The sequence below is a fragment of the Pseudophryne corroboree genome, chromosome 6 (assembly GCF_028390025.1).
Source record: "Pseudophryne corroboree isolate aPseCor3 chromosome 6, aPseCor3.hap2, whole genome shotgun sequence".
Taxonomy (NCBI): Eukaryota; Metazoa; Chordata; class Amphibia; order Anura; family Myobatrachidae; genus Pseudophryne; species Pseudophryne corroboree.
This window is the reverse complement of record NC_086449.1, coordinates 657,603,130-657,620,881: the sequence shown is the minus strand read 5'-3', so window position 1 is coordinate 657,620,881 and position 17,752 is coordinate 657,603,130. Positions and strand designations below refer to the sequence as shown.

General features: G+C 43.8%; 1 protein-coding gene across 5 annotated transcripts in view; it reads right to left on the bottom strand.

The window, feature by feature from the left end:
* Nucleotides 1-17,752, bottom strand: part of TENM2 (teneurin transmembrane protein 2) — a 1,540,328-nt gene that overhangs the window by 844,163 nt on the left and 678,413 nt on the right. For 3 of the 5 annotated variants that reach the window (XM_063928221.1, XM_063928223.1, XM_063928225.1), the window contains one exon: nucleotides 16,769-16,879. The exons of the other annotated variants lie outside the window; for them this stretch is intronic. In XM_063928221.1, the coding sequence (XP_063784291.1) occupies nucleotides 16,769-16,879 (111 nt within the window). The remainder of the gene's footprint in view (nucleotides 1-16,768; nucleotides 16,880-17,752) is intronic. 5 annotated transcript variants of the gene reach the window in all.

Below are 17,752 nucleotides of genomic sequence, written 5' to 3'. Positions count from 1 at the left end.
AAACCCCTGCCTGCACACACACCATTTCCGACATGTACTGCCCACTCACAGGTGGCTAAATGTAGGGCTAAAGCTGATCTGACCATGGTGTTGAGCAGAATGATTGGTGTGTGGTGAAGAGAAAATACACCTGGACCTCCTTATACCAGTGCTTCTCAAATCCAGTCCTCAAGAAACACTAATAGTGCATATTTTCCAGATCTCCTTGCTGTATTCATTACTGACTGACACATTATGCCCTGTCAGTGTATCCTGAACACTGGATTTGAGAAGCACTACTGCATACCTCCCAACATGACCCTCTCCAGGAGGGACACAATACTCTGTTTCAGGATTTTTCTCTTACTGTAAGATTGCCGACACCTGTGTTGAACTGGTTAATGGATAAGAAAGGTGTTTCAGTACAGGTGATGGCAATCATACAGTAAGAGGGAAGTCCAGGAGCAGAGCATTCTATCCCTCCTGGAGCGGGTCATTTTAGGAGGTATGCTACTTTACCTTATACAAGCACATTGTTTTGTTTCAATGTTAATACTGTGTATCATAAGGAATCATTTCACCTTCAATGTGAAATAAAAAGGATTTTCCTCGTCCCCTGAGAGATTTGTGACCTGTAGTCTTGTATGCACAGTTTCTCGCTCTCTCTCTCTCTCTCTCTCAGGGCCAGTGCTTGAGGCTTTTACCCATTTAGCCCGCGTGCCATCTGTATTTCATTGAGTAGCATAAGGTTGCTACATATCTACACAGAGCAACAGGAAAATCACTATCTCTGACTGATTCCTTCTTTTGCATTTGTTTTATTTGGGTGCAATTTTAAGTGGAAAAATGATTTATGTATCTTTTTATTAGCATTATTATCTCTCTAAAGCAAGACATGTCACGGTGTGTTGCAGATGCAGTGCTTCTATAACTCATCATACTACTTGCTATGCAAATCTTTCGTCCTAATACATACAACAAACTCTATTTTCCAATTCCCAAAAGCAAAGCAACGTTCACAGATGGAAATTATCCCACGTGTTCTGTCTTCAGGAACTGTCTGATACCATCTCGGATAATCCAATCATCTTTCCACCAGCTGGATGATTTCATCATAAAGTATTTACTGACACCATCTCTAAAGCAATGGATCCAGAATGCAATATCAGCCTTGATTTAAGATTAACCTATATCGAAAAGAAACGGTCTGTACTGTAGCTTAAACAAAACCATTAAGAAAACAACATTTCCACTGCAATAATTTGATTTGCAGTGTAAAAGAAAAACCAGTCTAGTAGCAGTATGATGGAAAGTTAGAGAATTCCTCCGTAACATTTATTGACTGTACTGTAAAGTTTTACATATTCGACCTTGATATGTTCTATTTGAACAAAGCTGAAAATTATTCTGATTATCTCAGGGCAAACTAAAGTGTTGATTTAGTGAAAGTTAAAACCAAAAGGAAGCTAAGTGATGCTGACACGTCTCCAGAGCTTAAACCTTTTCAGTTCTCGACTGAAGTCAACATTAATTTGCTGGGTGCTTTGTGTACTGAATGCTTTAGAAGTCTTGATGATATGTAAAGGACCAATGAAAAAACAAGAGGTGGCAGTATCCACTAATCTTTTCTATTTGAAATATATTGGAATCAACAGTTGGAAATATAACAGTGCACATTATATGCATAGCAGTAGATTATGCTTCAACGTTTTCCTTTCCAAATGATTATGCGAAATAGCATTTAGAACCTGATTTCAAAGAATTGTAATTTTCTTCTCTTCAGTGTTAGAGAGGAGCTGATCTATATGTACACAGTTTACAAATTCCATCTCTGCCTACCATTTGTACATATTTAATGTCCTCTCACCTGGTTTTCTCATCACATCAAAGTGTTCCTATTAAATGAACCTATTTCATTTACTTACATTAAATCCTTTTTTAAGTGTTCTGAGGACAAAAGCTTAACAGATCCAGACAGAAGGGCTTATTAAAGGGGCCTGTGTACAGTGTGCAGGCCCCTCCCTTCTAGACAATGGCGCAGGTTTCTGGAACAATGGCCTCAGTGATCACTGAAGCGCTGCTCCAAAGAGGTAAGTGTTGAAGAATATGAGTCCTGCACACCCTGCACCCATTAAAGATGAGCCTCTGAATCCAGAACATACATGGAAGCACTGATCCACCCACAGATTAAAGAAGTAGGGCTGGTGGCTTTTAACTCTTCACTGCCATTTAAAATGCCATGCAGAAAATGGTCATGACTTTCAGAGAAGGTGCCAGTAATGGGTTCATTTGGTTCCTGGCTTGAGAATCACAGCACTTTGGAGTGAGATGTAGTATAGATTGCATCCATTCTGCAATCCATTCTATCTTTGTGGACTCACCAGCAATCAGTCCCCCTGAATGTATGAAAATAATCTTGCCAGGACAATTCCTTTGGTATATTGTTGTCATGGCATATTCATTACTTTTACATTTTAGACCTGAAATATGTAATGTCCATGTGCAAATGGCCAGTATTGAACCGATCTAGAGCCAGTTTCTTTTAATCAGTTCATGCTGGCATATAGGAGACCCATCCGCTTTATTAGTTATAAGTAAGAATAAAAATCAAATATAGAAAGCATTCATAGGCCTTTAAATGTAAAGTAAACAACATATATACTAATCACTAGTGATGTGCACAGGAAATTTTTCGGGTTTTGTGTTTTGGTTTTGGATTCGGTTCCGCAGCCGTGTTTTGGATTCAGATGCGTTTTGGCAAAACCTCCCTGAAATTTTTTTGTCGGATTCGGGTGTGTTTTGGATTCGGGTGTTTGTTTACAAAAACCCCCCAAAAACAGCTTAAATCATAGAATTTGTGTGTCATTTTGATCCCATAGTATTATTAACCTCAATAACCATAATTTACACTCATTTTCAGTCTATTCTGAACACCTCACACCTCACAATATTATTTTTAGTCCTAAAATTTGCACCGAGGTCGCTGGATGACTAAGCTAAGCGACCCAAGTGGCCGACACAAACACCTGGCCCATCTAGGAGTGGCACTGCAGTGTCAGGCAGGATGGCACTTCAAAAAAATAGTCCCCAAACAGCACATGATGCAAAGAAAAAAAGAGGTGCACCAAGGTCGCTGGATGGCTAAACTAAGCGACACAAGTGGCCGACACAAACACCTGGCCCATCTAGGAGTGGCACTGCAGTGTCAGGCAGGATGGCACTTCAAAAAAATAGTCCCCAAACAGCACATGATGCAAAGAAAAAAAGAGGCGCAATGAGGTAGCTGTGTGACTAAGCTAAGCGACCCAAGCAGCCAACACAAACACCTGGCCCATCTAGGAGTGGCACTGCAGTGTCAGACAGGATGGCAGATTTTGAAAAATAGTCCCCAAACAGCACATGATGCAAAGAAAAAAAGAGGTGCACCAAGGTCGCTGGATGGCTAAGCTAAGCATCACAAGTGGCCGACACAAACACCTGGCCCATCTAGGAGTGGCACTGCAGTGTCAGGCAGGATGGCACTTCAAAAAAATAGTCCCCAAACAGCACATGATGCAAAGAAAAATGAAAGAAAAAAGAGGTGCAAGATGGAATTGTCCTTGGGTCCATCCCACCCACCGTTATGTTGTATAAACAGGACATGCACACTTTAACGAACCCATCATTTCAGCGACAGGGTCTGCCACACGACTGTGACTGAAATGACTGGTTTGGGCCCCCACCAAAAAAGAAGCAATCAATCTCTCCTTGCACAAACTGGCTCTACAGAGGCAAGATGTCCACCTCCTCCTCATCGTCCGATTCCTCACCCCTTTCACTGTGTACATCCCCCTCCTCACAGATTATTAATTCGTCCCCACTGGAATCCACCATCTCAGGTCCCTGTGTACTTTCTGGAGGTATTTGCTGCTGGTGAATGTCTCCATGGAGGAATTGATTATAATTCGTTTTGATGAACATCATCTTCTCCACATTTTCTGGAAGTAACCTCGTACGCCGATTGCTGACAAGATGAGCAGCTGCACTAAACACTCTTTCGGAGTACACACTGTAGGGGGGGGGGCAACTTAGGTAAAATAAAGCCAGTTTGTGCAAGGGCCTCCAAATTGCCTCTTTTTCCTGCAAGTATACGTACAGACTGTCTGACGTGCCTACTTGGATGCGGTCACTCATATAATCCTCCACCATTCTTTCAATGGTGACAGAATCATATGCAGTGACAGTAGACGACATGTCAGTAATCGTTGGCAGGTCCTTCAGTCCGGACCAGATGTCAGCACTCGCTCCAGACTGCCCTGCATCACCGCCAGCAGGTGGGCTCGGAATTCTTAGCCTTTTCCTCGCACCCCCAGTTGCGGGAGAATGTGAAGGAGGAGCTGTTGACGGGTCACGTTCCGCTTGACTTGACAATTTTCTTACCAGCAGGTCTTTGAACCTCTGCAGACTTGTGTCTGCCGGAAAGAGAGATACAATGTAGGTTTTAAATCTAGGATCGAGCACGGTGGCCAAAATGTAGTGCTCTGATTTCAACAGATTGACCACCCGTGAATCCTGGTTAAGCGAATTAAGGGCTCCATCCACAAGTCCCACATGCCTAGCGGAATCGCTCTGTTTTAGCTCCTCCTTCAATGTCTCCAGCTTCTTCTGCAAAAGCCTGATGAGGGGAATGACCTGACTCAGGCTGGCAGTGTCTGAATTGACTTCACGTGTGGCAAGTTCAAAGGGTTGCAGAACCTTGCATAACGTTGAAATCATTCTCCACTGCGCTTGAGTCAGGTGCATTCCCCCTCCTTTGCCTATATCGTAGGCAGATGTATAGGCTTGAATGGCCTTTTGCTGCTCCTCCATCCTCTGAAGCATATAGAGGGTTGAATTCCACCTCGTTACCACCTCTTGCTTCAGATGATGGCAGGGCAGGTTCAGGAATGTTTGGTGATGCTCCAGTCTTCGGCACGCGGTGGCTGAATGCCGAAAGTGGCCCGCAATTCTTCTGGCCACCGACAGCATCTCTTGCACGCCCCTGTCGTTTTTTAAATAATTCTGCACCACCAAATTCAATGTATGTGCATAACATGGGACGTGCTGGAATTTGCCCAGATATAATGCACGCACAATATTAGTGGCGTTGTCCGATGTCACAAATCCCCAGGAGAGTCCAATTGGGGTAAGCCATTCTGCGATGATGTTCCTCTGTTTCTGTAAGAGGTTGTCAGCTGTGTGCCTCTTATGGAAAGCGGTGATACAAAGCGTAGCCAGCCTAGGAACGAGTTGGCGTTTGCGAGATGCTGCTACTGGTGCCGCCGCTGCTGTTCTTGTTGTGGGAGGCAATACATCTACCCAGTGGGCTGTCACAGTCATATAGTCCTGAGTCTGCCCTGCTCCACTTGTCCACATGTCCGTGGTTAAGTGGACATTGGGTACAACTGCATTTTTTAGGACACTGGTGACTCTTTTTCTGACGTCTGTGTACATTTTTGGTATCGCCTGCCTAGAGAAATGTAACCTAGATGGTATTTGGTACCTCAATCAAGTCTGTAGTTGACTGTGAATTAACGGTGGATACCGGAAACACGTTTCTCACCACCTAGGCTGCCAAGGCCTGAGTTATCCGCTTTGTAGCAGGATGACTGCTGTGATATTTCATCTTCCTTGCAAAGGACTGTTGGACAGTCAATTGCTTACTGGAAGTAGTACAAGTGGTCTTCCGACTTCCCCTCTGGGATGACGATCGACTCCCAGCAGCAACAACAGCAGCGCCAGCAGCAGTAGGCGTAACTCAAGGATGCATCGAAGGAATCCCAGGCAGGAGAGGACTCGTCAGAATTGCAAGTGACATGGCCTGCAGGACTATTGGCTTTCCTGTGAAAGGAGGAAATTGAGGAAATTGACACTGAAGGAGTTGGTGGTGTGGTTTGCAGGAGCTTGGTTACAAGACGAAGGGATTTAGTGGTCAGTGGACTGCTTCCGCTGTCATCCAAAGTTTTTGACCTTGTCACTGACTTCTGATGAATGCGGTCCAGGTGACGTATAAGGGAGAATGTTCCTAGGTGGTTAACATCCTTTCCCCTACTTATTACAGCTTGACAAAGGCAACACACGGCTTGACACCAGTTGTCCGCATTTCTGTTGAAATAATTCCACACCGAAGAGGTGATTTTTTTTGTATTTTGACCAGGCATGTCAATGGCCATATTCGTCCCATGGACAACAGGTGTCTCCCCGGGTGCCTGACTTAAACAAACCACCTCACCATCAGAATCCTCCTTGTCAATTTCCTCCCCTGCGCCAGCAACACCCATACCCTCATCCTGGTGTACTTCAACAGTGACATCTTCAATTTGACTATCAGGAACTGGACTGCGGGTGCTCCTTCCAGCACTTGCAGGGGGCGTGCAAATGGTGGAAGGCGCAACCTCTTCCCGTCCAGTGTTGGGAAGGTCAGGCATCGCAACCGACACAATTGGACTCTCCTTGGGGATTTGTGATTTTGAAGAATGCACAGTTCTTTGCTGTGCTTTTGCCATCTTAACTCTTTTAAGTTTTCGAGCAGGAGGATGAGTGCTTCCATCCTCAGGTGAAGCTGAACCACTAGCCTTGAACATAGGCCAGGGCCTCAGCCGTTCCTTGCTACTCCGTGTCGTAAATGGCACATTGGCAAGTTTACGCTTCTCCTCAGACGATTTTGATTTAGATTTTTGGGTCATTTTACTGAGCTTTATTTTTTTGGATTTTACATGCTCTCTACTATGACATTGGGCATCGGCCTTGGCAGACGACGTTGATGGCATTTCATCGTCTCGGCCATGACTAGTGGCAGCAGCTTCAGCACGAGGTGGAAGTGGATCTTGATCTTTCCCTATTTTACCCTCCATATTTTTGTTCTCCATTTTTTAATGTGTGGAATTATATGCCAGTATCAATAGCAATGGCCTACTACTATATATACTGCGCACAACTGAAATGCACCACAGGTATGGATGGATAGTATACTTGACGACACAGAGGTAGGTAGAGCAGTGGCCTTCTGTACCGTACTGCTATATATTATATACTGGTGGTCAGCAAACTGTGCAAAACTGAAATGCACCACAGGTATGGATGGATAGTAAACTTGACGACACAGAGGTAGGTAGAGCAGTGGCCTACTGTACCGTACTGCTGTATATTATATACTGGTGGTCAGCAAAATTATGCACTGTACTCCTACTATATACTACAATGCAGCACAGATATGGAGCGTTTTTCAGGCAGAGAACGTATAATACTGGTGGTCACTGGTCAGCAAAACTCTGCACTGTACTCCTCCTATATAATACTGGTGGTCCCCAGTCCCCACAATAAAGCAGTGTGAGCACAGATATATGCAGCACACTGAGCACAGATATGGAGCGTTTTTCAGGCAGAGAATGTATAATACTGGTGGTCACTGGTCAGCAAAACTCTGCACTGTACTCCTCCTATATAATATTGGTGGTCCCCAGTCCCCACAATAAAGCAGTGTGAGCACAGATATATGCAGCACACTGAGCACAGATATGGAGCGTTTTTCAGGCAGAGAACGTATAATACTGGTGGTCACTGGTCAGCAAAACTCTGCACTGTACTCCTCCTATATAATACTCGTGGTCTCCAGTCCCCACAATAAAGCAGTGTGAGCACAGATATATGCAGCACACTGAGCACAGATATGGAGCGTTTTTCAGGCAGAGAACGTATAATACTGGTGGTCACTGGTCAGCAAAACTCTGCACTGTACTCCTCCTATATAATACTGGTGGTCCCCAGTCCCCACAATAAAGCAGTGTGAGCACAGATATATGCAGCACACTGAGCACAGATATGGAGCGTTTTTCAGGCAGAGAACATATAATACTGGTGGTCAGTACGCGTCTAGTTTCCCTTCGTGGAGAGGACCTTTGCTGTGCGGTGCGCGATGACGTCATCGCGCACCACACATCATTTCAGTCTGTACAGGGGGCGTAAATGACCACGCCCCCTGTACGAAGCCACGCCCCTGTTGCCGCCCGGGGCGCACAGAGCGCCAGAACTGGCCCTGCCACACATATGTCACATATATAGAGGATGGTGGTTTTGTAGGGAGGGAGGTGATCTAGCACTTCAAGTCCTTGGGTGCTAAATTGATGTGGCCTCGCCCCAGCATGCCTCGGCCATTCCCCCATGGCATGATTACAGGGTTCCTAAATTGGAATATGTGGATTACAGTTTAAAAAGGGCAGACTAGATGGGCCAATTAGTTCTTATCTGCAGTCAAATTCAATGTTTCTATGGGGCAGATGTTCCACTACAGCTCTTCCTGCTTCACCTTTTATTGAGGCATAGCACAAACCATTACTGCAGAGATTTGTTTACAGTTCAGCCACAGAAGTAGGGCAGAGAAAACTCCCCATTCCATCAATCCTTGCAAGACACACAGATCACCATGCTGTTGAGCCATGTATTACCTCCTGGCCAGCCACACTGTGCATGCGCGAGATGTTGCAAACATCACAAGATCTGTCATTTGCAGCTGGACCCCAAAACTGCAAGTTAGCACACGTAACCTACAGTACCAATATGTGAAAAAAACAATAAGCCACAAAAGTGTACTTATAGCTTTTTAATACATCTGAATGATTTTCTATCTATGGCAAAATCGTAGAGAAAAGAGGTCATAGTGCATTTAGCACCTACCACCACTTCTTACATCTCCCCTTTAGTAACCTAGATGTCCCTTTCCATCAGGGGCTCCACCTCAGGGTTTTGCACCCTCCTACAGCATCTTATCTTTGTGAAACAAGCAAAGGTGACAGAAGGTCAGCATGTAGGACCTGGAACAGTAATTTCTGATAGTTACCCCTTTACTGCACAGATGGTGGGAGATGGAGGGGGAGGGAGCACACTAAATTGTAGAAAGGAGCATTGGGCTTAATATAGGTGCCCTGGTACATGACTTCGAGGGTGGTAGGCAGTGTTTAATACTCGGGAGGGGTGGATAGTGGAGTGGGCTTAATATTCATCATTTACTGGTGGGAGGGCAGCTTGCTTGACAGCAGATATCTCCAGTTCCTGGAAATAGATTTATTAGCTTTCAAATGGATAACAAATTAGGGAGTCTCACATTTCAGGTGATACTGGGAACTTCAGTACCAGTGTTCAGGAGCCAGAGCAATCCACCAACAAAAATATAAAACTGCATACCAGGAGTGTGGAACTGGAGCAGTGGCCAGCTGCTAGAAGGCTAATATCTCAGGTTCTGGGCATAGTAAAGACAAGCTGCCAATGCCCACTGAAAGGGAGAGTCCCAGATTTTGGGATACGCCCTCAGAAAAACTGTATGTGAGACAGAGCCCAAGATATATTGCTGGGAAGAGCAACTAACAGGCTTGGATGGGGACCACTGCTTTGAAGTCGAATATCTCTGGTTCCCCCTGGCCGATTTTCAAAAACCTGGTACCAATGGAAAAGGGGGACCCTCAGTTATCAGCTTAGAGCCCTTATGTTACTGGAGCTCTTGGGCAACTTCCCATTGAGCCAATATGAAAGACAGCCCTGGTTAGCTGTGCCAGTGGTGGAACAAGCGAGTGGTGGACCCAGGTGCAACAAAAGGCTTTGCCCCCCCCATCCCGTCCATGTCCATCCCCTCACCCCTGGAGAGGATCTGGTGAGGGGGACCTGCTCAGGGCCAGGGAAATGGATACCTAGCAACAGTGCCGTAACTAGACATTTTAGCGCTGTGGGCAAGAAACGGCATTGGAACCCCCCCTCTATGTAAAACGCTGTAGGCGTGCACAAAAAATATAGGGGCGTGGCTTCATGGGGAAGGGGTGTGGTCACAAATTAATACCAATTCATATAACGGTGCACAGTAGTCTCCATTATTCAAATTACAACGCATAGTAGCACCACTACAGCAGGTAGAGCCCCTTTTGCACATTACGGCAGACAGATTCCCCTTTTTACACATTACGGCAGACAGCGTCCCCTTTTTACACATTACGGCAGACAGAGTCCACCTTTTACACATTAAGGCAAAAAGCGTCCCGTTTTTACACATTACAGCAGACAGCGTCCCCTTTTTTACACATTACAGCAGACAGTCCCCCTTTTTACACATTACGGCAGAGTGTCCCCTTTTTTACACATTACAGCAGACAGTGGCCCTCATTCCGAGTTGTTCGCTCGGTATTTTTCATCGCATCGCAATGAAAATCCGCTTAGTACGCATGCGCAATGTTCGCACTGCGACTGCGCCAAGTAACTTTGCTATGTAGAAAGTAATTTTACTCACGGCTTTTTCTTCGCTCCGGCGATCGTAATGTGATTGACAGGAAATGGGTGTTACTGGGCGGAAACACGGCGTTTCAGGGGCGTGTGGCTGAAAACGCTACCGTTTCCGGAAAAAACGCAGGAGTGGCCGGAGAAACGGTGGGAGTGCCTGGGCGAACGCTGGGTGTGTTTGTGACGTCAACCAGGAACGACAAGCACTGAACTGATCGCACAGGCAGAGTAAGTCTGAAGCTACTCTGAAACTGCTAAGTAGTTAGTAATCGCAATATTGCGAATACATCGGTCGCAATTTTAAGAAGCTGAGATTCACTCCCAGTAGGCGGCGGCTTAGCGTGTGTAACTCTGCTAAATTCGCCTTGCGACCGATCAACTCGGAATGAGGGCCAGTGTCCCCTTTTTTACACATTACAGCAGACAGTGTCCCCTTTTTTACACATAACGGCAAACAGCGTCCCCTTTTTACACATTACGGCAGACAGCGTCCCCTTTTTACACATTACGGCAGGCAGAGTCCCCTTTTTTACACAATACAGCAGACAGTCCCCCTTTTTACACATTACGGCAGACAGAGTCCCCTTTTTACACATTACGGCAGACAGCGTCCCCTTTTTACGAATTACGGCAGACAGCGTCCCCTTTTTGCACATTACGGCAGACAGACTAGATAGATAGATAGATAGATAGATAGAATAGATTATACTTACTGTCTCCGCTGGCAGTCAGGCTCCTCAGTGCAGCAGCTTCTGGCAGATCCCGGGCAGGGGAGAAGGAGGAGGAGGGAGGGGGACTCGGGAGCCGCAGCAGTGCAATGTAATTGGTAGAGGCACTGCTGCAGCTGTCCCTCTCCTTCCACATAGGCTGCTCGCCACTGCTGTGATGAGGGAAGCGCATCCCAGCATTCACAGCGGTGGCCAGCCTATGTGGAAGGAGAGGTACAGCTGAAGCAGTGCCTCCACCAATTACACTGCGCTGCAGCGGCTCCCTGCTCCACCACCCTCCTCCTTCCTCCCGTGACCGCTGCGTCCCTGCTGCTCCTCTCCTCGGTGGAGCGGCGGTTGTCCGCAACACACAACGGCATGTATTGAGCCAGTTTGACTCATAACATGCCGCGCTGGCTCTGGGCCCCTTGACAGTGGCGGGCCCCAGTGCAAGGCATCGCTTCCACTGGTGGTAGTTCCGCAACTGAGCTGTGCTGCTCCTCTGCGTAAGCCGTGGGGCTATGAGGAACAGAATCAGTACAAACGTCAAACAGAGTGCTCAATATAATAAAAATTATTTTTAACTGTTTTACACCTTATTGACAGCCAATGAGGATGGGTAAGGGTGCACAAGCGAAATCCAGAGGAGAATGATCCATTCAGTAAAATAGTGGAGAGGTAACAGCATTGTGTGTGTGTGTGTGTGTGTGTGTGTGTGTGTGTGTGTGTGTGTGTGTGTGTGTGTGTGTGTGTGGAGTGTGGATGGAAGGTGCTGTAGATATGACTATACTGTAGGTATCAGCATCCTATATATGTGTTCAGAATCCTGACCTCCGGGATTCTGAAAACATCCCGTCTGCTTGTAATGGACACCCCCTGCTGTATCAACATACAGCATCACTGCTGCTTCCAAGGAAGTGATAGCAACTCCATCCACATCTGAATCAGGCCCATTATGCAACACGTTCATATTATGAAATATAGTGTCCCCAATTCATAATATGCCACATTGGAGTGCCCTCAATTCATATTATGCAACATTACAGTGCCCTCAGTTCATATTATTCCACATTACAGTGCCCCAAGTTCATATTATGTAACAGTATAATGCCATCCAGTTCATTTTATACCACATTACAATGAGGAGGTCCAGGGGCATAACTAGACATAATGTAGGCCCCAAGCAAAAATGTATAAGTGCCTCTATGTATCACCCAATGGGGAAAAATTTATTTACCATGTGTATCTTTAACAGGGAAGGTGGGCCCCTCTCAGCTCTGCACCTATGGTAGGTACACCCTTGCATAGCACCAAATAAAAACATAAGACTAAACAAAACATGTAATGCTTTGCTGCTTGATTTGTGTATTAAAAATAAATATACATAAAAATACAGCATTTTGGGCAAATTTACATGCTACCACCATGACATAATATAGAAGTGACCAAAACTGCAAGATGTCAATTCACTATACTGTGTGGGGTGGTCAGTGCTGGATTACCAAATTGGTAGAGTAAGCACCAGAACTGCACCTCTTAGGGGCCCCAAAACAACAGATCTAAATAATATTGATTTGATCTTGTAAGAAAATGACAATCAAGCTTTCTTAAATTGTTTCCAATAGATAGAAAACATAAATCAACTCAAAGAAATGAAAACTTTACATTAAATAATTTATAGAGAAAATGCTGTATGACTGTAATGTACCCATTAACACCTTAAAGAACATAAACCATAGACATCAGATTCACATTACAGTTTCCAGATCTTACACCATTGGTTGGTAAAATTAAAAATGTATTAGGAGATAATTTGGGGTGGTCTTCAGTATGCCGGCTGTGACTGTCGGGATCCCGCTGCACAGTATACCGGCACCAGAATCCCGACAGCCGGCATACCGACACTTATTCTCCCTCGTGGGGTCCACGACCCCCCTGGAGGGAGAATAAAATAGCGTGGCCGCAGCGTGGCGAGCGCAACGAGCCCGCAAGGGGCTCATTTGCGCTCGCCACACTGTCGGTAAGCTGGCGGTCGGGCTCCCGGCGCCGGTATGCTGGTCGCCGGGAGCCCGACCGCCGGCCTACCATACTACACCCAATAATTTGTGGGGGGTGGGGCTGAGATTTTGACTGACTAGGTGCTCCATAGGGTTTAATCCAGCACTGGGGGTGGATAGGATGGACTGGGAACAATGAAGCCAAAATACAGCAATTGAAACATGTTAAACTGCACATTTACATTTTGAAATAAAGTGAATATTTAAAGGATGGTTTTGACAATTTCCAGCATCTGCAGGCACCAATTAGTGCTGTATTTAACCTTTTGGCACAGGGAGGCTGCGACTTAAGGAAGATCTGTGCAGGGCTGCACATTTATATTAACTTACGTCTGTATATTACAGTATTTAAGCACACATAAAATGGTTTTCTATAATAGAACATTACTTGACTCCATTCATCTGACATAATTTAGACAGAAAATTAAAGAGCTTGGAGCAACCTATACTGTAATTCTAATTAAGGTATTTCTCTGTGTCTTTTCTTTTACTATTGCTCGCTTGTTGGCTTGCCTCATTTTTATGTGGAAAGGTATCTTGGGATCAGATCTCTTGTCAGAGCTCATTGACCCTATCCTCTGGTATGGAGTGTATTATAACAAGAGAAGCCTAGTCTGAAGAATACTCATTTATCTACATTATGAATCTTAGCAATGAGAACATTTTATTCCTGGCATCCTCCAAACTGGCTAATTTACAATCTTGTCATGTGCAGGTATATGTGTGCGCCTGTCTCCAAAATGTGTTGCCAGCCTACCGTTTAAACTGCACTTCACTGCACAATGAAAATTGACAGCAATGTTAATTATTAACCACCAAGAAGCAGACTACAAAACTGTGATTCATGCATGTTTCTGAAGCACACCATGCTCACCATTATTTTCTCTGTAATTAGAGGGAACTATGTTGTGCTGATAATGCGAGAGTGTGGGATTAAACATGCAACATACGGCTTTCATATGTAGGGGACAACTCTTACTGTACATATTTCAACGCCACCATGAACACGCAATTTAAAGCTTGTTAAGACTATATGAACATCATATATAGAGTCACTTATTGTACGTAAACCCTTACACACTGCTGGCTGAAGTATTATAAAACATTATATATGGTAAGACTGAGAATAGTGCTATTATAAGTGCATATACAGTTACAGTCATCTCATGTATTATACTATACAAGCAGCGTACAGTATATATAACAGGACAGTCCATGACATATTGAAGAAACATTTAACAGTAAAACTACTGTTTGCTTGGGTAGAAGATATTTGTATAACACTTCATGCACAATAGTATAGTTATAAGAGGTGTCATCTTTATAGTGCGTAGAGAAGAACTTACTGTAAATGTGCACTTTGAACTTAGGAGGGAACAGCCTCATTTCCACAAATGGAAGAAAACGCAGACTTCCCAATAAGTGTATACAATATTAATAATGGCCTGAGGGTTATGTTAGAGCTGACCTCTTAAAAAGATGTTCTAAATAAATAAAAATACTTCTATAAAACAATTTCTAAAATGCAGAATAAACGGGATATAAGCAAATAAGCAAAAGTGGGATCAAACAAAATAGAAAGTATTATATAGAATTACTGCATACAGTATATCACAGGTTCTCAAACTCGGTCCTCAGGACCCTACACGGTGCATGTTTTGCAGGTCTCCTCACAGAATCCCAAGTGAAAAAATTAACTCCACCTGTGAACCTTTTAAAATGTGTCAGTGAGTAATTAATACACCTGTGCACCTGCTGGGTTACCTGCAAAACATGCACTGTGTGGGGTAATGAGGAGCGAGTTTGAGAACCTGTGCAGTATATCAATACAAAATACATTGGGGTAAATTTACTAAGGAGGGAGAATTTTTTTTTTAGAACTGGTGATGTTGCCTATAGCAACCAATCAGATTCTATCTATTAACTTCTAGAAGCAGATAAATTCTAAGTAGAATCTGATTGGTTGCTATGAGCAACATCACCAGTTCTAAAAAAAACTCCCACCTTAGTAAATGTACCCCTATTAAATTGAAACAGTGGGGCAGATGTATTAAGCCATATTACATATTGGAGTGATTGGTTGGTGTGTTTATCACCTTGCACTTATCACTGGTTTATCACTTCCTTATGCCTTCTCCATCTGCCCCAATAATTGATAAAAACAGAGTACCCACTTTGCCTGCCACCCTTGTTCAGTATTGCGGTTGGCTATTAAAAGCAAGTCCCGCGTAAAAGATGGCTCAGCACCACCACTGATGGCATAAAAGTCCGGGCTAGAGATGTGTGGGTTCGGATTTACTTGGTTATTAATTCCAAATTAGTGCTAATTCGGAATTATCCGGATATTTTTTATTGGCTATCCAAAGCACATGATAGTTGGATAGACAATAATATGCTATTTTGAGATCCAAGTAAATCTGGGTAAATACGAACCCGCACATCTCTAGTTTGGTCATTAAGTGATTATCCCCTTAAATTCGCAGCATGGTATCCATGCAAAGTATTTCGGATTATACCCAATTGGCAGGATATTGATTTTCTTATTTCCCGCTTTCAGCTAGTTATTTCCAAGGGTGTAGTATGGCTGACCGGCGGTCAGCTTACCGACGCCGGGATCCCGGCAGCATACCGACGCCGGGATCCCGGCGGGGAGGGGCGAGTGCAGCAAGCCCCTTGCGGGCTCGCTGCTCTCGCCACGCTGCGGGCTCGGTGGCGAACTGCGGTCGCCACGGGTTCTATTCCCACTCTATGGGTGTCGTGGACACCCACGAGTGGAAATAGTCCCTGTTGGTCGGCATGCCGACCATCAGGATAATGAGCCTTCGGGATGGTGGAGGAGGTCATGTGACTGTCGGTCAGCAGACCGCCGGTCACATGAATACCACCCATTTCCAGTATTGTCGACCGGAAATTACGTTTGCGTTTCATATGCGACTTCAAGTAATGCGGTTTGCAATCCACAGTACTCTAGTGTTTATGAATGCATTCCACCTGCCAGCCATATTAATTTCTTGCATTCCACAATTTGAAACAAAGCCATTTGTGGTAAGAGGCAAAGTGATATACCGGTATTCAATTATTGTGTTTAAATTCATTGTATTTTATATTTGTGCACTAATTCTGTGTAATAAATACTTTCTACAGTATCTTGTTTAATCCCACTGTCATATCTAGTTTATTCAGGTAATGGGTATTTTAGCAATTGTTGTATAAAAGTATTTTTATTTATGTAGAACATCTTTTTAAGAGGTCAGCGACAACATTACCCTCTGTCCATTATTGTTTATGTTTATAAGAGTTGTTTTATTGTAACATGTTTAAGGGATAGTTTTCACAATATATCTTCCACATGGTGGCACTGTGCTATTTCTGCCTGTGAGTATGGTGCATACAGTAGGTGCCAGTGTTCCCAGTAATAGGATTCTTTGTGCAGAAAAAAAGCATGTACAGTATGGAGTATATTTTATTACACAGTGTAAGAGGAACAGGAAATCAAGACAGATTTTTTAGAATGGCACCTTGTAATTATGCACCATGTCATTAATACAAAGTGTGCAGGTATTTTTTGTTTTGTGTTTTACACAGTTTGGGCACACCAGAGAGAGTAGACAGAGATGTGGTTTGTGTTAAGTTTTGTTTTTGTTTGTTTAAAATATTGTAATTTTCATAGCTTAGGGGCGTCTGCAGGTTTGAATGATGAAGAGCACTTATTGTTTTGTTTCTTTACATTTATTTCAACACATTTACCTCCCAGAAATCTCTGCTTTGTGTCTCCCTCCCTCAGTAGTGTAGATGCCTCTGTTTGGAGGTAGAGTATATAAGTCTCTCCATCTCCCTCTCTTTGTCCTTCTGCGAGTTCTGTTGTAAGAAGAAATAATATAATAAAAAACACAAAAAAAAATAATCACTTTGCCTACTTGTCTTTTTAAGTGATTTTGCAAACTGTTCTAAGTAAAATTGTTTTGTGTTTGCATTTCCATTGTACACAGCTTTAGCCCCAGGCTGTCCCCTTTAGGACAATCAGAGATTTAGTGGACGCCAAAACCAGTGATCTGCGCATATAAATGTTATAATTCCTGACCCTAACAGGGAGAGAGTCAGTGATGGCAGAGCACACTGCAAGGCACACACAGCCTCTTTGTGATGTGACACCATCAGTACTTGCACCACTTTCTGGGAAATAGGAATGGCTCGTCATGACAGCTATCGGGTATAATCCATTATTGTATTTGCAAGGCACAGCCTGATTCAAAAGCAAAGGGAGAGAGCCAGTGATGGTGGAGCACACAAGCAAAGTATACACAAATACCTATAACATACTTATCTACTAACATTTTATGCTGTCAAATCTCTAGACCAAAACAGGTTAATTTCCCACAGGAGCTATAACACCAGCATTGCATATCTATTCTGCCCTTTACTAGCGCCATACATAGTTTTTTAATCTTTACTTTGTTTCTGTTACTTGGCCATCAAAATAATATAAGACTAGTAAGATATCTCCCTGCAGGCATTTGTTTCCTGTAGTTATGATAATTGGGCTTTTATCATATTTGCTTTTATTTCCACTGGAAATATGTAGGTTATCAATACATACATACATACATACATACATACATACATACATACATACATACATACATAATACGTACATATCAATCTGCTATTAGGGCATGTTATGACCAATGTAACTAAACATAAACAATGCTTTGAATCAGTCATAAATACGTT